Source organism: Squalius cephalus (genome assembly GCF_949319135.1).
Source record: "Squalius cephalus genome assembly, chromosome: 12".
NCBI lineage: Eukaryota > Metazoa > Chordata > Actinopteri > Cypriniformes > Leuciscidae > Squalius > Squalius cephalus.
In genome coordinates, this window is record NC_137133.1 from 30,023,431 (window position 1) to 30,045,769 (window position 22,339).

Genomic DNA, 22,339 nt, shown 5'->3' on the forward strand with positions numbered 1-22,339 from the left:
GCTTCATTCATACTTTGATGGATTTATGCATTTCAGCTCTGGTTTCTTTAATTTTTACTGGCTTCTGCAGAGCTGTTTTCCTTCACTTGATGGTAATTCATATCGTGGCCCTGAGCTCCCAGCTCCATTGTGCCTGGATTGATTGTCTGCTGTAAAAGCCGACTCTCTAAGTAAAGAGCATAATTGCTCTTTGTTTACAGTAATGAATTCAGACATCTCATTGATCTTGACAAAATAATGTTTGAATACCTGCTCTGCATACCGGTTGCCAAGAGTGCCAAAAGCCTGGAGCGCGATGGTGCACGCTTGCTTCGCATTTCCGGTTTTACACTCTGGAAAGTGACAAAAGTGCCGCCAGGAGTGATGCTATTGAGTTGTGACTCAATACAGAATGGCATAAAATACACAAATCATAAAGGCAGCCTCATGAGCTTGTTCAGACAGCAGGAGGAATAATTTGCAAACCGAATGAGACACACGACATAATGCTTGGCAGACCTCAGGCCTCCTGATGTGTTAGCGCTCATATTTTAGAAGGCAAAGATGGGTGGTGGGCAGGTGTCCAGCTGAGATCGAGAGGTCAGGCTTCACTTGGAGCAAAGCCGCAACGACTCACGGATAATTGCTTCAGTGACCTCCCGAAGCCCTCCATCAGTAATGGCAATTTTATAACACACCAGAGATATTTCCTTTCCTGGTGGAGTATAACTGGGTAAGTGAAAGGTTCTATCCTGACAAACAGAGGAACAGACAAAAGGATTTAAAGCTGAAGCCTGCAGGTGGTGGGTTGGTTTATATTGGATGGCGCGGCTACTGGAAGGTACAGAGATGTGATTGCTTGGAAAAAAGGGGAAAAAAAACCCTTGCAAACGATTATAGTAAATAAATTGCATGTTTGTTTTGTCAGGGCTTTGGAATAATCTCTCTATGTCATAACAGACGTAACATAGAAAAACATCTCTGCCTACTATAACAATGACAGATTTGACAGTTATTTGATTTCAGTCTGGCTTGGTTTGAGTCCAGCCACTAATACCATACGTTATACGTGTTGAACATTGATCTCGTCCAGACTCTGACAGAGTAATGACTTGTATGATGAAGAACCATAAGATCCCTGCCTGTCACTCACACCTCGTATTCAGATGAGATAAGCTTCCAAGTCATTTACCAATTCTCTTTCTTGCTGGCTTTCTCTCTCAGTGCTCAAAAGATCAGCTTCAAAGACATTATACGTGTGTGTATGTGTATACAGTCTCTGGTCAGAATTATTGGCATCCTTGCTAAATACAACCAAGAAATCTGTGAAAATAAATATGCATAATTAATCCGTTTGACCTTTTATTTAAAAAAAAAAAATCACAAAAAAACTTTCATTGAAGTAAAACAAATGTCATTATGAATTAAATGTTTTTCTCTAATACACATTGGCCACAATTAACGGCACCTCGTTATTAAATATGTTTTGAAAGCTCTGAGTTTTCTCCAATTATGCCAGATGAGTTTGGAGAACACCTGACAAGAGATCAGAGATCATTCCTCCACACAGTATCTCTCCAGATCCTTCAGATTCCCAAGTCCAAGTTGATGCACTCGTCGGTTTTCTAGGGTTCAGGTCTGGTGACTGGCACGGTCATGGCAGAACCTTTACTTTGTGCTCAGTTACCACAACATGTTTGTGTTGATTTGGATCATTGTCCTGATGGAATTTCCAAACAGGGTCCTATGATTTCTAACAGAAGCAGATTTTGTATCTGTTTGTATTTGATAGAATCCATGATGCCATGTATCTAAACAAGATGTTCAGGACCTCCAGCAGAAAAATAGACCCACAGCATTAAAGATCCAGCAGTTTAATTGTACACATGGGGTGCTTTTTTATATATATTATCCCTGTGTGCACCAAACTCTTGAGTGTTTTCTGCCAAAAGCTCTTTATTTAGTTTCATCAGACCATAGAACCAAATTCTTTTGAAATTCTAGTAGTGTCTTACAACTGAATATGCTGCAATTCTCCAGCTGTGATCCTTAGAGAGTCTTTCTTTATCCACTCAAACTATCCTCCTCGCCTTGCATTAAGACAAGATAACATGTCCTCTTCTATGCGGATTCGTAGCGTTTCCTGTTTATTGGAAATTCTTAAGTATTGCCCTGATGGTGGAAATGGGAATATCAATGCTTTAGCTATTTTCTTACAGCCACCTTTTCAGCGAAGCTCAACAATCTTTTGCAGCACTATCAGAACTATATTCTGGAGAATGGATAATTTCATGTTCCTAGTCACCCTGGTGTGCTGAAAATTGTAAATATGAAGGGGAATGTACTTCAGAGATATTTTACTCAAAACAATTTATAGAGGTACCAATAATTGTGGCCAACGTGTATTAGAGAAAAACATTTATTTCATAATGTGACCCCATCCCCCACCCCCACACACACTTTCATTTGTTTTACTTGTTGAAAAAGGTTAGATTTTTGTGATTTTTGAATGAAACAACAAAAGGATACACAATGCAGATTTATTTTCACAGCCTTCTTTGATCATATTTACCAAGGGCGCCAATAATTCTGATCACGGCTGTATACAACTAGCTCTTCTCAGCTGATTCTTGTCAACCTCTTGCTCGTGTGGTGTTTGAGTAATAGGGCTCCGCCATTCAGCCTTGGTCTCCGATTTCTCTGACTTATCAGATAAGATGCTCGGCCACGTCAGCCGCGCCGGAGATATCAGACCTCCTGTCACTCAACCGCGGCCCGCATCGTTACTCACTCCGGCAGAATGACGGAGAAAATAGCAAGACAAGAAAGAGAATGAAAGGGGTCAACAAATGGATAAAAAGAAACAAAAATAGACTTTGAATAAGATCACCGGGGGAGTTCGGCCTAGTGTTGACATTTACGAGAGCTGATGGCAATCGCCTGCTACACTGGCATCTGCCAAGCTGATGATTTGCAGTGCACAACTCATCCTCGCCACCAAATTAAGTCTTGAATCGAAATTGGCTATGGCAATAGGTTTCCACAGAGGTCTTGAGGGATTGGCATGTAATGAGGTCGATTGATTTTCTTTTCCTCCGGGTGTTATGTTTTGTCAAAACAGTTACCTATTCTTCTTTAGGCGCTCTATAAATCGTTCATGGACTGACAGCTTAAGAAAGGTTAGTGTTGTTGTTTCAATAGAAATGCAAAGGAATGGTCACATCTGCATAATGGCTAATGAGAGATGGATGCATCCGTATTTAAATGCTCTTTTTAAGGAGTTTTAAGATGAAAATGGACTCAATAGTGAGATTAGTTGAACCTTCATGTTGAAAAAAAGTCCTCATTATAAAGTACATTATAAATAAATAAATACATTTAAAGTAATTAGTTTAATAAATAAATAAATACCACAGGACTCAGAATGACTGCATCAGGGGTGCGTTTCCCGAACAACGACGTAACTCGTGGCTTAACTACCATAGTATGATGCATCGTTGAAGAAACCAACTAGCCAGTCACGACTGTTTCCTGGAACCGTATTGTGGTCGTTTAACCTCGTTGGTTTATGATGTCATTCAGGTGGTGGAGTAATAACTTCTTTTAATGAATCTGTTTGAGATCAAATTAACGCTAGATGTTTTGATATAAATTACAGACATGGCATCTGAGGACTATTTCTCATTTTTCTCAGTTAATTTGCTATTTCCAGATTCAATCAGGATCATTCTTATAGTAGAGCACGTTCGCGCATGCACACTCTTTAAAAACGGTGCTTTAAATCTCTTGAAAAACTAAAAGATGCAAATGACATTTATATGTATTCAAAATAAAAGATACAGGTTGTACTGAATGTCAGCTTGCTTATTTTGATCAAGATTAGGTGTGGGAATCTCTAGGCACCTCACGATTCGATTCGATTACGATTCAGAGGGTAACGATTATCGATTATTAACGATTTTTTATTTTTTTTACTTACTTGGTACTTTTAAAGCAAGTATTTATGATGATCCATAACGAACTTACTTCCTATATTAATTTTATTAATAAAACAAATGGAAGTGATTTGGCAAGTCAACTGTAATCCTTCAGACAAAAAAAAAAACATTTTGCTGTAGCAAAATTACAAACAGTTTTCATTCAAAAATATAGAATTATGTACCAGCAGCTCTCATATAATGCTTGTGGACTTATACATATTCTGAATAATTAGTAACATACAAAGCCGCTCTTATACACAACTAAATAATAAAGAGTTATGACTTGAAATGTTTACTGTATACCACAATCAAAAACAGCTTATACAAAAAAAGTGAATGAACATCTGCAGAGAACACAGTCAAAATTTAACTTTTTGTGACTGGCATTGCACATTTTGCAGGGCAGTATAACGTACGTATAACAGATTGGTTTACAGTATATTGATGTGAAAACTAAACAATACAGAAAGCAGCTCTCATACAAAAAATACTAAATAGGTAACAATGAAATTGCCAATTTTCCATACGTTAGCTTTTAACGAAGAGCGTACCGTTCGAATTTGGCGCTCAGCCATCATGCGTCTGTTATGTGCGCGCGAGTCGCGACTCTGTTATAGGCTACGGACGCCACACACTGTCCGCGCACTGCACGTCCGCTTTAAGTTCCACCTTTTGCGTTCCGTCAATATTACGTTATTAGATTTTATTTTTATTTTTTTAGAAAATCGATTTTTTGACATTTGTGAATCGATTCAGAATCGTCCACGTTCGCATCGCGATGCATCTAAGAATCGATTCCCCCCCCCACCCCTACTCAAGATAAGGATTTATTAAGTCCACATGTCATGCAAACTAGAAACTATGCTAACCACAGGTCGAGAGCTGTTTTCGATGCTGTTTGTGAATGTTCGTTGGAACAATGGTTTCGGGAAACACTGACTCGTTGAACTATGCTGATAACGACAGAACTTGCGAACGTAGTTGGCTAACAATGCTTTTGGGAAACGCAACCCCTGGATGGTTTAGTAGTCACCCAATAACTGAGTAGTTTATTCAGATTTTGTTAGCTCTACAATTATTTAGCTGCAGTAATTTGAAGGTGGTGAATTTAGACGCAAAACTTCTCCGAAAGGCTTTTACTGTCAGCACACTACACGCAACCGTCTTTGCATCCGCTTTGAAGCAGCACCTTTCATCCTCTTTAAAGCACCTCTGCTGCACTCAAAGCACATAAATAAGCCCTCAATAAATTTCAGATCAATTACTATAGGGCTCCAAATATTTATTTCATTTTTGGTCTATCATCATGTTCTACGAGCGTTGCATTTTTAAGTTAAAATCTCAGGACTCCTTTCATTCTGTCTGACTGTTTTTAAACACAAGAACACTGCTAACCAAATACGTCTGATCGGTGTCTTAGCACAGACTAGTTGACCCAGCTCTCTTTATTTCAGGAAAAAAGGGTTAAAATATATACCATGGTAAACAACGAGCCATGTCAGAGCTTGAAAAATTGCCTTTGAGCACATAATCCTTTTAGCCTCTCTGCAATGATTGCATCCAATTTGATTCAGTGTTTGTCTTTTCCCTTTTGATGGGACACATATTTCCTTCACAAACATGGCACTCACCTTTCCTTCATTTTCTTATCATTGTCATACATAGCTCAGAACAACAGGCATCGAAATAAACAGTGGAAGGAGAGACATGTCTATTCAGCTGTTAAAATGAATGTGTGAGTCTGGGATCCAGTAATCCTGAGAATGCAGAAAGCAAGCAGTATTAAACTGAGCAAGTACAGTATGTCCACCCATGAATCTTAAGAGACGGCGCAGAGGGAGAATTGTTAACGCACAGGGAGTTATGCAAATTCTACCACTCAATCAACAGGCTTATTATACAAAAAAGTTACATAAAATCCGGAAAAGTGGGGCTATTAATATACGATGCAAATATGATTCAAATAGCTTTAAGCTCATTCATTTAATGTTGCCGTTAATGGACCCTCACTAAACAATTACAGACTAATTGGGGATATACATTCACAATATATTTGTGAAGATCTTGCTGCTAATATACAATTAAGCTACATTATTTGCTTTTTATTTAGCCATTAAGTTACATCAATATATTAGTTTTGCCTTCCTTGCTTGTGTGTTAAGAAATATGTTTTTAATTTGAACTTTAGAAGTCGTAAAAACAGCATCAAATCATTTTCAAATTAGTTCAAATTAACTATTTAAATGAATATCAATTCAAAAGTCTGATTCAGTTGCATGACTTGTTTTTAAAGGAGGGTAAAAAATAAATGGCATTTCTCATGTATTGAAATGTTTTAGTAAAAACATATGCAGGTAATATTGCAGTTTAATACTAAATAATGTTTTATGAGTGAATATACATTTTACTTTAATTTCTTGCGTTAAACACTTATTGAATCTACTTGGTAACTGTTTGGTTAAAATTACTTGATTCATTAAATAAACATACCATGAAAAATGTATTAAAAAAAATCAGAAGCCAGAGGTTTGGTAAAATAAATATTTTAAAAATATATATTTTTTAATTTAAACAAATTAATTAGTTAATTTAAATAAAAAAGTTAATAAATAAATTTATTTTACATTAATACAAAAAAATAAAAAATAATAAAACAAAGGAAACCATGCTGCAGCAAACTGATATCAAGATATATTCAATATATTGTTAAAAGGCTACATAATAAAGAGATGTCTTGTCTTATATCTAGCCTTGCGGAGCATAATGATAACCCTACCATCAATAAGATGATGCACTGTAATTAAACAAAGCTTGATTGATTATGAGTGTCATTGAACATGTTCAAGCTCATCAGTATAGCTGCTGTTAATAGAGGCTTTCATTGACTTGTCTGACTGGACTTAGCTGCCTGTAGAGAACTGCGCAGGTTTGGGACAGGTATAATAACGAAAAGGACGTGACTCAAAATCTCCAGCTGTCATAAGTCCTATAAACCCGGCATGACCCAGTCATCTTAGTAGAGGCCTGTTATATTCCCCTGCATGAGAACAGACTGAGGCTTGACACAAACCGGGACTAGCTGAGATTTCTGTTAGCATATGTCATGCCGCACAGTCGTGACAGCTGATGCGGAGGTAACCACCAGGGATGAGAATACACCCAGCGCCCACATTGAAGAGATTATCATGACGTGAAATTTTCATAGTCCACATGCTTAAGATGCTTGAAGCTGCTCACTATCATTACTGTATCGTCTCTGTAATAGAGATGGCATTTAATATTTAAAACATCATGCAAGATGAATAAAAAGCAATTGCGTTAGATACTGAAGCTCTCATTGCACATCCTAGTGAGCTGACTTACTGCCTACCTTCTGAAGCAGCATACTAACCATAAAAGAAGGCTGTGACTTTGTTAAATGGTTACACATGACCGTTGCAGAATGCAATTTCAACCTGGGGGGAACCCTTATCGTCAAGGTTCTGATGCGTTTTGGACTTTTAGTTTGCATTCATCAGTTTCATGTTTTCTTTGTTCTAGTTTCCCACCTCTATGTGAGTTTGTCTCTATGGTTACAGATATGATTAATTATTCATTTAATCTGTGTATCGTTAATTAACCTTATTTGCCTTAGTAAGTTCCAGTGTTGTCATTGTTCAGTTGTCCGGTCTCATTAATGCTACGTTGTGTTTGCTTGCCTGCCTTTTGTTGGAGATACCTTTGGATATTATTAAAGACTGTTTAAACCTTATTCTTCATCTTCATGTGCTTTACTACCAGGTATCGTGACACCTTTATATACACTACTGTATATTGCCAAAAGTTTTGGGAGGTCTTTACATGCACATGAACTTTAATGACATCCTATTCTTATTCCGTAGGGTTTAATATGGAGTTGGCCCACACTTTGCAGCTATAACAGCTTCAACTCTTCTGGGAAGGCTTTCCACAAGGTTTAGGAGTGTGTTTATGGGAAATTTTGACCATTCTTCTAGAAGCGCATTTGTGAGGTCAGGCACTGATGTTGGACAAGAAGGCCTGGTCTCTGCTATAATTTATTACAGTCTCTGCTATAATTTATCCCAAAGGTGTTTTATCAGGTTGAGGTCAGGACTCTGTGCAGGCCAGTCAAGTTCCTCCACACCAAACTCGCTCATCCATGTCTTTAAGGGCCTTGCTTTTTGTGCACTGGTGTGCAGTCATGTTGAAACAGGAAGGGGCCATCACCAAACTGTTCCCACAAAGTTGGGAGCATGAAATTGTCCAAAATGTCTTGGTATGCTGAAGCATTAAGAGTTCCTTTCACTGGAACTAAGGGGCCAAGCCCAACCCCTGAAAAACAACCCCACACCACAATCCCCCCTCCACCAAACATTACACTTAGCACAAAGCAGTCAGGCAAGAACTGTTCTCCTGGCAACCGTCAAACCCAGACTCGTCCATCGGATTGCCAGAGAACAGATCTCCACTACTCTAGAGTCCAGTGGTGACGTGCTTTACACCACTGCATCTGACGGTTTGCATTGCACTTGGTGATGTAAGGCTTGGATGCAGCTGCTCGGTCATGGAAACCCATTCCATGAAGCTTTTATACATTATGTATCTGATACTCACTGTTCTTGAGCTAATCTGAAGGCCACATGGAGTTTGGAGGTCTGTAGCTATTGACTCTGCAGAAAGTTGTCAACTTTTGCGCACGGTGCGCCTCAAAATGTGCTGACCCCGCTCTGTGATTTTACGTGGCCTACCACTTCGTGGCTGAGTTGCTGTTGTTCCCAGTTGCTTCCACTTTGTTATAATACCACTAATAGTTGACCGAAGGCATATTTAGTAGTGAGGAAATTTTTGGGAGGACTATCCCTTTAATTGAAATTCAAAAATTGATTTGGAATTTTAAAGATATTCTCAATTAAATTCCAAATGGCAACAAACCCTGAAAAGAGAGCAGGTCTTTTGACTAGACTGTCTATGGGAAGCCCTTCTGGTTACACAGTCTGCTCATGGTCAGGCCGATCCCAGGGCTGTGTGACATCAGTGCTGCTCTGGTGTGCTGGACACAGCTCATTTACTGATGCATCCATGCATACGAGAGCCCCCACTCTCCCCTTCATATCTGTGTCTGTGTGAAAGAGAGAGAGAGAGAGAGCAGAGGTTTGGCCAACTGCCTGCCAACACTCTCTCCTTCTCTTTCACTGTGAAGGAGAAATCTTCCCAGGAACAGTTCCCAACGGCCCAGAGGTGGACTCTCGAAAATGAATATATGCCAGACATTCAGCTAAACCTCACAAAGGACTTCTGTGGAGAATGTCAGTTTGACGTATGCTTTTTCAGTACATTAGCATTGCGTATGGCAAAAGGGTTTTGTTTCAGGTGAGTCCAATTTTCTGCATATTACACGAGCGGGTACAAGAGAGCCTCCTCCTCCTCCTCTGTCTACACGCTGCTGGATAGCAACACAACAGACCTCACGAGTACTCAGGGCAGGAGGTGAGGGAGAGAGCATTAATCACAGATGAGAAGTGTTATCCCACCATCGGTGCTCTCTTCCCCTCTTATCCTCTGTCTTTCCCACAATGCACTCACTGCAGGCAGCAGCGGATACAAGTGCGCACTCTGTTTCTTCCCAAGCACCTGAGGAAATTAACACACTCTCCTCTAAAGGACCTCCAAAGTTTGTGTCTGCAGAAGGGTTGTTTAGAAACAAGTTTGAAGTCCACTGTGGCATCTTCAAATGAGGAGATATTTCACACGAGTGCTGTCATATAATCCTGATCTTTTCTAGAGATTTAGTCATGGGCCAAAAGAAGAATCTTCTTACAGATAATAATAAATAAACTTACACAGGTACTGACCATGCACAATGCAATAAATTGGCATGGAAGTGTGTGCCGGGTAACCCACCTACATACTCATGAAATGGCATTTGCAACTTATTTTACCTTAATATAACGGCGTGTTATAATATGCTATGGACATTATTTACAATTCTAAAGCGATAGTTTACCCAAAAATAAACCCAACTTGTATGAATTTCTATCTTCTGTGGAACAGTTTTTTGTCCATACAATGAGGGTCCAAAACAACACAATTGACTTTCATTGTTTAAACAAATTAACCTTTGTCAAAATATCTTCTTTGGAGTTCCAAAGTCATGTAGGTTTGGAATGACATGAGGGGGTGTGAATGATGACAGAATTTGTATTTTTGGCTAAACTAACACTGTACGATTGAAAACAGTCCATTTTGATTTCCTCTTGACTTAAAGGGGGGGTGAAACACTCAGTTTCAGTCAATCTCATGTTAATCTTGAGTACCTATAGAGTAGTATTGCATCCTTCATATCTCCAAAAAGTCTTTAGTTTTATTATATTTATAAAAGAAAAATAGGCTGTACCGAGTCTTCCCGGAAAAAACCGAGCGGCTGGAGGCGTGCCGTGTGGGCGGAGCGCCGATAGCTAACAACACACAGGCATTTGAAGCAGTTTTACCAGAGAATGTCTAATAGGAAGAGAATTGGCACTCTCTGCTTACTTCCGGTTTCTGGACTGGCTGCAGTAACACGTCTCTGTCCATGCGGGGGCGCTCGCAGGCGAGTGCAGAATGAATGGAGGTCTATGGTGAAATACCCCTCAAAATCCACTTTTCTCAGGATATAATTTTTTGTCTAGTAATTTGAATGTTGTATTCGAAAGGAGATGCAAAGAAATTACACATTGCTGGGTGTTAAATTTTTTAGAGTCACTTATTTGCTTTAAAAAGTCTTAAAATGTCAATGACGTCATTAGCAGAATGCTAGCGTGTTATGGGCAACAACAACTCAACCTGTAAGAAATCGAAAAGAAATAAGTACTCGTTCATTCAACTTTCGACCTATAACCCATGTTGAACTTGCAAAACCTACAATAAAATCTGAGATTTCTCAACGGCAATTGGGTGAAAGAGACACATTTAGCCGTCTAGCCCCATAGACTCCCATTCAGTCTGCACTCGCCCGTGATCACCTCCAGTGGAATTCTAATGGAACTGCAACCAAGATCGATACAATGGGGCTAATAGGAAGTGCCAAGGCTCTCCGTAGACGGGCTCTGGTTTTACTCACCGCCTGCGGTTCCAACGCACGACCGTGAACCTTTATCGTTGGGACTGCTCCATCCTTAAGCATTAGACGATCTGCAAATCCGGCGTCGAACTGGGCCTTGTTTATAAACCTATGCAGCGCTGCCGATGATTTCCTGTTGAAGTGCGTTGATGTGCGCGGTCTCGCTCTCCTCTGGTCGACGTGTGCGCGGGCGCAATTTTCCGAGAGAAATGCTCATATAAGGAGTTCCACTCTCGTCTACGTCATCACGATCGAAAAAAAACAGCCGAAACTTGTACCAACCCGGAAGTAAGATTTTCGGCACAGAAATTCTCTGTTATTCGTCCAAAATATTTTTTTTAAACTTTGGCCATGTTTAGCATGAGAATCCATCTCTTTAACACTGTAAACAACTCTGAATACATGAAACACCATTGTACCCCCCTTTAAACATCAATTAGACATTACTGTTCGGTAAGATTTATTTATTATAAGAACTTTATTTGATCAAAATACAGTAATATTTTGATTTATTTTTTTATTTTTTTCTATTTTAATATAATTTGAAATTCCTGTGATAGCAAAGCAAAATTTTCAGCATTATTACTTCAGTCTTCAGTGTCACATGATCCTTCAGAAATCATTCTAATGTGCTGATTTGCTGCTCAAGAAACATTTCATATTATATTTTTTGTTGAACCTGTGATACATTTCTTTTTCAGGATGAATATTAAGTTAAAAGGAACAACATTTGTTTGGAATATATCTTTCGTAACATTATAAATGCCTCTAATGTCTGACTCCAAACTTTTGAACAATAGTGTAAATGATTGCCTACAATTTTGCTCTTTAATATGCAGAAAGGAATAGCCTATGTATCTGCTCTTCTGCTTCACTTGATCATTTATAGAAAATAAAGACAGATATTTATAACCATCAATTTAAATAAAATTCTGTATACCACCTGTTTTCTGCGGGCGGAGAAAAGCATGTTAATTACACCAGATAAATAAAGTGCATTCTATAATAAGCTTCATTTGCATAGAAAAGAGGCGTGTCTGCACTGAACAGAAAGACAAATGACTTAATGACTTCATTTAAATACGTATGCTAGTGCATAAACCACCCGGTCAAGTTGAACTGCAGGTGTTTAGTGAATATTATGCAGGTTTTTGCACTGAAATATCATGCTACATTGGTGAATTCCCCCCACAGAGTTCAAGAGGAAGGGAACCTGGGATTATCACGAAGCGATCGTTGTACGATTCCGATATTAGCTCACACCACGGGCCTTTCATTATCATACAACTCTACTTAATTACTTTCAGACTGACGCTCCCTTACTGTGTAATGATGCATGCAGCCTTACTAATGTCTGAGATGCTTGTAAATGAATGGTCGAAGGCTCCACATCCATTTCGGCTGGAAGAGAAACCTAATTAACTGAAGGTGCCGCACTGTTGCTCTGACGTGGGAAAACAATGGGAGCAAAGGCGCGTCTAGGAGCCTGCTGCAGGTGCCGTTCGGGAAAAAGAAAAGCACAAAGTGGCTGGCCGGCAGGGAAATGACAGCACTCCCTCCCAGATGCCTCGTCTGTAATCCACATAATTATCTCTGTGTGTGTGAAGATCGAGCTGTCATTACTGTAGTTCACATCTACGGCCTTTCAACAAGCCACATCCATCTCCATATTACTGAATCGAATTAACCCCCAGGTTATTTTCATTAATAAATATGAGATAAGAAATTATTACTTGGACACTTTGTGTTCTGTCAAATGACTGTGTTTTATTGAAACAAAAATGTGCTGATCAATTGTGTTCTTGTCAGCTAGATAAAACGAGAAGTGCGGAGAGGGAGCGAGAGAGCGGTTGTCACCATAGTTAACTGATCAAAGAGGCACTTATTCGCTTTAGGAGAAAATAATGAACGAGTCAATTTTTCAACACCCCGATTCCTATGTGGGGAACAAAGACGATCATTATGTATCTGAAAGCTTGAGGGGATGATTGAAAATGTTGTCTATGCATCCAGACACAACTGGGGACGGTCTGAAACATAAAGAAACACATTGTGAGGCGGCAAAACAGCACAGAGTCCAGAGAAAACACATTATGAACGGCAAGACAAAGACTGTTGAAACACTGCATGATAAAGCTCTTGTAGGACTTACATCTGAGCCCTGACAGTCTTGACAAATGCTTTTGATTCTTGTTAGATTTAAACAGCAAACATTACTGTATGTAAAGGATAATAAACACACAGTCATTATCACTAAAACTTTTATCACCCTGAAAAAGTTTAGTTTGTGATAAATGATGCTGCCTGAAATACATACTGTATATACAACAGTCCAAAAGTTTGGGGTCAGTATTTTTAAAAAACAAGAGAAAATTATTCAGAAAGGAAGCATTAAATTGACCAAAAGTGAAAATAAAGTCATTTAGAATATTTCAAATAAATGCAGTTTTTTTGAAAAATGGATCACAGTTTCCACAAAATATTAAGCAGCACAACTGCTTTCAACATCGAAAATAATGAGAAATGTGTCATAAGCACCAAATCAGCATATTAGAGTGTTTTCATCATGTGACCATGCGACACTGAAAACTGGAGTAACGAAGCTGAAAATTCAGCTTTACCATCACAGGAATAAATACATTTTATAATAAATGTAAAATATATTTTTTTGACAATAATTCACAATATTACTGTATTTTTGAGCCAATAAATGCAGCCTTATAAGAGGCTTTCAAAAAGATATATATATATATTTGCCGATTAATGATAAATGGTATGATAAATGTACGAATGATAAATTACATTAGAATTTTATACTTTTTTGTCCAAATAAGTTAAAATAAAACACTATAAATTCAAATCTATTGTTTTCAATTCTACAAGTGAACTCAGGCATCACAAAAGTACAGCATGAAAATGGATATTCAGTGAGAATTGTATTAGATGACAAAAACAGTCATATGAAATATGGGAAATCATTTTAAACAACCTGAAAACTTCAAGTTTCTTGGACCTTCAAGAAACTTGGAGCAATAAACTAAGCTTGTCTCAGGTGGGTTCATGAAACGACCCAAACTGTGACTCTCCGCAGGGACACCATGAACAAACCGCTAGCAATAAACTTCAAGCCTTGATATTGTTTTACAGTCCTTTGGAACGGCCCGAGCAGCCAGCGGTGGGACTCAACTCAGCACTTCTGCTGACACAGACATATGTCTTGTCCCTTTCAATGCTTCAGAGAGAGTTTAATTCAATCATTGTCTTATTGATCCTGGCCTACTGTAACAGTTTCTGTGTTTAGAAGTCTAAGCATTATTGAACATGCAATGACTTCAACAGTTTCCTACATAATATCTGACAGCCCCTAACAATATTTCTTATTCCGCATATAAAAGTGTGTGTGACCCATAGGAAAGAAAAATCACTAATGAGATCTCTTTAATATCTCCTAGACAGTAATAAAATTAAATGAAGGGAAAATGGTGAATTTCTCAAGCTTTTATTATGAAATAAAAAACATTTCTCATTAAATTCTTCCAAGACCATAAGATTTGAGCTTCTACATTCACATTCATTCTAGCTCTGTACTCTTTCAGCATGTCAACAACTGGCTCATTTTTAACAATTTTTAATCCTATTTCACTGTTATAAAATTAACAGCAAACCAATTTCTGATTTTCATATATATAAAAAAAATGTAATGGATCAAAAGTGCTTTATCACATCACTCACACTGGCTGGGCAAAGCCATTAATCAGGCGAACAGGCGATTTATAACAGGCGAAGAAATTTTACAATAAAATACTATTTCAGTCTATCCAAATTTCACGTTTAATTCAATGTGTTACTTGCCATTTATTTGTGAAATTAAATTTGTGAAAATTGTTTCTACACCATTTCTTGTCAGGTTTAGAGAACGTTCCCATAAAATAAAAGATGTGTTTTCAGATGGCAGTCTGAAATTATATACTTCATCATAAGGTACAGTTAAAATAAAAATAAAAAACTGCTAGTGAAATCCCTCACATGTACAGTCAGAGGGTGAAGCTCCCTTGGGAAGCAGGTGTGCTTCAATATTGTCATTTCCACAGCGCCACATTCAGATCTGTTTCATCAACACAAATGCCTAATTACATGGCATGTGTGAAGTCACTATAAAACACCTCAGCAGCCTAGGGATCCTCTCATACACCCTCAAGCAATCTAACAGAGCTTCAGCTCTGTAATTACAAGAAAGCAGACAGAAAAAAATAAAATAGGGATTTTTTTTCTATTTACCTATGTGGGTATAGCACCGTCCCTAAACCGCACATCTTCCTGCAGTAGAGATCAGGGGCCGTATTCACAAAGCTTTTTATCTTACCACTAGGAGTACTCCTAAATCGCACTAAAAGATTTTAGCTAGGAGTTTTCTCTTAAAAGTTATTCACAACGCCGTTCAGACCTACTCTTAGTAAAGAAAAATGACAACTCCTAAACTAAGAGTGAGTCTTCGTTGCTATGGATGACGTCATTACTCATGCACGAGCTTGACTGAAGTGACCACCTTGATTGGCTGATGATTGTAACGCAGGAATGATTCCAAACACCTCCCCTACGATGATGAGTGACAGGTGACAGGTCTGAGAATGCGTGCGCTACACAAGTAGTGCGAAGGACGGAAGATGATGAATAACTGAATAAATAGCCTAAATGAATAAAGAGTAAGGCAAAACAAATAGCCTAGTAGCCTAATAAAACATATGGATTGATGCAATATCTTTGCAACATTATTGAATTAATCTGTCACTATATGCCTCTGCCTACGTTTGCAAAGAGAAGAACATTTTAATTTGATTCACAATGAAATGTTACAATTAGTTTACATGCAATGAGTAGCCTAGTTTTGGTTGTTGTTGGTGGCGTTATTGCATCATTATGCCTACAATGCAAAATTGTTCCCTCGCGATTGGAAGCTCCTGCAGCCGCCGCATACGCATTTCAAAACACCGCAACGTGAAATGCCACAAAAGCGGTTTGTGAATAGGTCTTAGTGAGTTAGGAGTCCTCTCGGCTTCTTTTAAGCTGTCCCAGGCTTAGGTGCTACTTTTAGGGCTAAAATGCTTCGTGAATTACTCTTAGTGAAAAAAAATTAGGAGTCCTAAAGTTACGAGTGACACGCCCATTATTTTTAGGAGTTGCTCCTAAATACGCCAGTTAGGAGCTACTTTTAGCCTTAAAATTCTTTGTGAATACGGCCCCTGACCATCAATAAGTGAATGGACCTTATTCACAGCAGCGCCATCTTTGATTTTTAAGGGGAAGTGAGGGATAGACTTCCATCTTTTCACATTATTTAATGTTTTTGAAGTGACGAAACACTGCAAAAATGTCTTTCTAAGAAATTTCAGTAGACAAAAAACTCTAGACAACATGAGCTGTGGAAAATGATAAGTGATCTAGGAGCCATTGAAAACATGGTAAGTCTATTCCTCACAACCTGTGATGGCGCTGCTCTGAATAAGGTCTATAGCTGGGCCTAGAGAGAGAGAACACCACAAAGCCGCTGAAAGCTCCCACCAGGCGCTCTGTCTGCACAGACAAGCAGCTGCCTTTCTCCTCTGCTATTCGCTATACAATATCTCAACAGGAACATCAGTCATAACAGAGGAAGGTCTATAAATATCGGGGCGAATGGAGCCGATACCTGCCTACAGCTCTTTATGAGACACAGGCGGTCACCATTAAAGTTACTGACCCCCAGACATCACGGCTGATAAGGTACAGTATACCAGCATTGCAAAGAAACACTCTCGCTTACAGCACGTCACGATACAACTTGAGATATTACGTGCAAAAAGCTTGTTATCAGTAACAAAACATTGTTCACAAATGTTGTCTTTGATTAAAACTTGCAGAGGTAGTTGCCAGTCAGATAACATGTTCATCAACATGCCAACTATATTTATTGAAGCATATATATTTGTATTGGTAACTGACATTAAATACTTTTTGGAATTCCTGTGGTGTGACATTCCTCAATTAATCTAAAACTATATAAAAAAGATTTAGCTAATTTTTAATAATAATAATAATAATAATAATAATAAAATAACAATAATACATTTGTAATTATTATAATTATTATATATATACACTCACCTAAAGGATTATTAGGAACACCATACTAATACTGTGTTTGACCCCCTTTCGCCTTCAGAACTGCCTTAATTCTACGTGGCATTGATTCAACAAGGTGCTGAAAGCATTCTTTAGAAATGTTGGCCCATATTGATAGGATAGCATCTTGCAGTTGATGGAGATTTGTGGGATGCACATCCAGGGCACGAAGCTCCCGTTCCACCACATCTCAAAGATGCTCTATTGGGTTGAGATCTGGTGACTGTGGGGGCCATTTTAGTACAGTGAACTCATTGTTATGTTCAAGAAACCAATTTGAAATGATTCGAGCTTTGTGACATGGTGCATTATCCTGCTGGAAGTAGCCATCAGAGGATGGGTACATGGTGGTCATAAAGGGATGGACATGGTCAGAAACAATGCTCAGGTAGGCCGTGGCATTTAAACGATGCCCAATTGGCACTAAGGGGCCTAAAGTGTGCCAAGAAAACATCCCCCACACCATTACACCACCACCACCAGCCTGCACAGTGGTAACAAGGCATGATGGATCCATGTTCTCATTCTGTTTACGCCAAATTCTGACTCTACCATCTGAATGTCTCAACAGAAATCGAGACTCATCAGACCAGGCAACATTTTTCCAGTCTTCAACTGTCCAATTTTGGTGAGCTTGTGCAAATTGTAGCCTCTTTTTCCTATTTGTAGTGGAGATGAGTGGTACCCGGTGGGGTCTTCTGCTGTTGTAGCCCATCCGCCTCAAGGTTGTGCGTGTTGTGGCTTCACAAATGCTTTGCTGCATACCTCGGTTGTAACGAGTGGTTATTTCAGTCAAAGTTGCTCTTCTATCAGCTTGAATCAGTCGGCCCATTCTCCTCTGACCTCTAGCATCAACAAGGCATTTTCGCCCACAGGACTGCCGCATACTGGATGTTTTTCCCTTTTCACACCATTCTTTGTAAACCCTAGAAATGGTTGTGCGTGAAAATCCCAGTAACTGAGCAGATTGTGAAATACTCAGACCGGCCCGTCTGGCACCAACAAACATGCCACGCTCAAAATTGCTTAAATCACCTTTCTTTCCCATTCTGACATTCAGTTTGGAGTTCAGAAGATTGTCTTGACCAGGACCACACCCCTAAATGCATTGAAGCAACTGCCATGTGATTGGTTGATTAGATAATTGCATTAATGAGAAATTGAACAGGTGTTCCTAATAATCCTTTAGTTGAGTGTATATATATATATATATATATATGTGTGTGTGTGTGTGTGTGTGTGTGTGTGTGTCATCATTATAATATATATATATATATATATATATATATATATATATATATATATATATATATATATATATTAACTGCATTATATTACTATAAAAAACATAATATAATTATAATATAAAATTAATAATTTTATTTGCATAGCATCTTTATTACATTTCAAATAAATAACTGTAGATAAAACAAATGAGCTCATATTAATTGAGAGAGTACATTGACTATTTGTAGTATTTGTATAAAAATGAATTTGTCTCACAGCAGGACCATTACAAATGAAGAAGTGAGGGCAAAAAAGATGTTTAAAAATAATTCATTAATTAAGAGATTCATTAATGTATATTTCATTAGCTAAAAGGTGGTAAAAAGGTCAAAAACTTAAAAACTGTGGGGGAAAAAATGGTGACCAATTACAGGACATTTATTTTCTCGTACAGTATACTGTATGGGATAATAAGGGGCAATACATCATTTTAACCTAAATTCTTTATGTTGATAACATGATATCATAATTTAGGTGCTGACGATGGTCACCAATTGTCCAGATTTGAACAATTTATGACCACAATTTAGCTCCTTAAGTAGAAATATTTAATGTGTCTCCCAATTTAAATAAAAACGGTATAAAATGTGGTCTGTATACATAACAATTACACAAGACTGAGAAACAAATCCTGTTTAAAACAGATGATGTATAGAATGTCATACCGCATGATACTGCAGTTGCTATTTGAAATTTCATGTCAACTACCCATTTAACATCTGTAAATGATACCTTTCAAAGTGAAACACAATATTTCTATAAAAAAAGCAGGCTCTGATATTACTGCTTCACATTTTTCCTTGCCCCGGCGGCCTTGGTTACATCAAAAGAAAACAAATGTCTTTTTGTAAGAAATCGAAGGATATTACAGTTAGATTATGAAAACAAAATAATGTGGACTGATGAATCATGCAGTAAACAGGGTCAAATTTAATTTCATGTTGCGTTGGGAAAAAAAAAACATGTTTGAAATTAGATTTCGCTGTATGAGAATGAAAGCTGAGGGAGAGTATTGTACAGGCTTGTAATCAGAGAATTGCTGAATCCACATTGGAGGGGGTTCACTTCACTATTGCATTAGAGACGCTGATTGTGGAAGGGGGGAGTAGAGGCAGGTGTCGCAAGTAATGGAAGAGATAAAGAATAAAGACTCGAAGGAAGGTAGCATGCTGAGCTCCTATTAACAACCCGCATTCAAGCAATATCAGCACTGGAGCTCGGCCAAACTGCTCGATGCTTCTCATACTCTGAAGCATTTCCTGAACCGATATTTACAGACTTGGTGTAATCAACTGGTTTTCTTTTAAACAGACAAAAACAAATGTACTGCGCCGACGACTGCCGAATTTTCCACACTCTAAAGCAGAGCTTCTCATCCTTGGTAACAGTCAATTATATAGTCTAGCTGTCAGCGTACACTAATATTTAATCGTAGAATTTCACGATCGACCAATCAGAAGAGACATGTAACAAAGGACCGTAAATACATATTTAATACCAGAAGCCGCGATCACAAGCACAGCAAAAGGAAAGAAAAGCCCTGTAAAGGATTACTCACAGCCAGGATAATCTGCAAGGAACTGTGGGCCACCTCCACATACTGGTACTCCAGCAGGCAGCCGGCGATGCTGATGTAGCGATGGTCCTCCGGGGCCCAGGAGGGAGGAGGGGTCACGGGGGTCACCCTGCACCCCGGGCCGTTCTCCATCCACCAGGTGCGATGCATGGAGATGTTAAAGGTCATAATCAGGTCTGTGTCCTGCAGGAGAGAAAAATGAGTCATAAGAGATGCTATACCAACATTCAATTGAAATGTTAACACTCTATATGCTTCTGTGTCACCATACAAAAGTAGAATGGCACCAGAGATATGAGTATATATTTAGAACAAATGCCAAAGATCATCATCCAAGCACTTGCTTTTACGGTAAAGTTAGTCCATTTCCCGGCAATCAAATAATTTTAATTATGTATTCAAGCTTACGAGATGTAATACTCTGAACGCAGACTTATTTAACAATGTAGGTCAAATAACAAGCACTCCGGGATATTTCAATCATGCTAAATCCAGTCCACTCTTGTTTAATGGCGGCTAAGAGAGCGATGGATTTCTCCCCAGTAAGAAACCTTAAATTATAACCAATAGAAACGCATGATTTCATTCATTAGTTTATGTTAAAACGATCATATATTCTGGCTTGCGATTATAGTAATACTTACACCCATGATCTACAAAGTCAGACATTGCCTCACACTGGAAATAGGATCTCTAGGAGCCAGTGAAGGGTTTGTGTTTTGTTGTATCATTAATCAGTTTCAAGCTTTTAACATTTTGAGGCACAATTATTTAAGTGGCGAGACGTCAAAGGGACTCGCAGAGCAATAACCAGCCAACACATACTTATAAATGTGGCATGAGATTAATTCCACAATCAAGTGGTGAAAGAAATCACATATCTCAAATTCCAAATTCACTTTTGTGTGCCATTTTTCAGCCTTAATGATCCGCAAGCTGGCGACTGAAGTGTTTGCAATATCCTGGGTCATTTGAGTGAATGCCAGTTACACAAGCGGAGGACTATTTACCAGGGCTTTGCCTTTGAGTATGCAATGAGAACATATTCAAACAAATCCATCAGTCTCAAGAAACACACGCCAAGCCTAGACACAAAGCAGAAAGAAAGAGACAGAGCCCTTACTCTAACACCTACAGATGCACAGCTGCATAAATGTGATGCACGCGCCGAATGCCCCACGAAATCCCTCTAGAGAGCAGCGATTGTGTATTTTAAAGACAGATTTTAGGTCCTACAAGTGTTGAAGCTTAGCACTGAGCGAGCCATTCATGTAGAAACCTCCTGTAATTTTCCTCCTGAGGGAAAACAACAACAACAGCATATAAGAGTATAGTTCTTAAGAAGTGCAAAAAAGGAATAAAAATAAGAATTGTGTGTAGTTTACTCCATGTCTTTTAGCTTTGAGGTCATCTACATGCCAGTGCACTCCTAAAAACTGACAAAACGGAACTTAAGATTTTTGCATTTGCAGTTTAGTCTTTCTCTTCCATTTTGATGACTCATGTTAAACAGACTCTTGTCCAATCAGTGCTCCAATCATTTGAGATGACTGACCCTTTTTCTATCACATAGAACGGCAGCTATACTGTATGCACTACCAATCAAAAGTTTTGGGTCAGTAAGATTTTTTATTCTTTTATTCAGCAAGGACACAATAAAGTGACAGCCAGAAACATAATCAAATAAATGCTAAACTTTCCATTCATCCACATCCAGCATATATCTGTTTTATTTAGAAAAAAACAAAAAAAAACAACCCCTGATTATATTGATTTTTAAGAACAAAAGGAAATAACTACCAAATATCCATGCTAACAAAAGTGTCTCTTTAGCATTTGTCGAAAACTTGCCTCCAGCGTTTTCTGAGGCAGAGTGAATCATCCGAGGGCCCCAAGTCACAGTCCCCATTATGTTTTCTTAAAGGCCGCTGGAGGATCAATCACTCACCCGCCTCCGTAAATGGCTTCACTGTTTGCCCAGCCAGTGTGGGTGATGTGATAAAGCACTTTTAATCCATTTCAAAACGCACACTAACGGCAGACATTTTTGTTGAAGACTTGCCCAACCTCACACTGCAGTGTCTATCTCAGCGTGAGAATGACATTGGCCGTCTAAAAGGCTTCTGAATTACTCTCCCTGAATAAGCCCTGTTCCTCCTTAGAGGGATGCTTAGCACTTCTCGTTCTGTGGAATACAAACCGAGGCCTCAGTGCACCCTTGCTTCTTATTAAAACATACAAAGAACCTGAATGGTTGGA

At 38.6% G+C, this 22,339-nt stretch overlaps 1 protein-coding gene across 2 annotated transcripts in view; it reads right to left on the reverse strand.

The window, feature by feature from the left end:
* The window catches only part of nkain2 (sodium/potassium transporting ATPase interacting 2), a gene marked incomplete at its 3' end in the record, with an annotated part of 155,370 nt that overhangs the window by 22,366 nt on the left and 110,665 nt on the right, over positions 1–22,339 (reverse strand). For both annotated transcript variants that reach the window (XM_079889391.1, XM_079889392.1), the window contains exon 4: positions 20,063–20,263. In XM_079889391.1, coding sequence (XP_079745517.1) covers positions 20,063–20,263 — 201 coding nt within the window. The remainder of the gene's footprint in view (positions 1–20,062; positions 20,264–22,339) is intronic.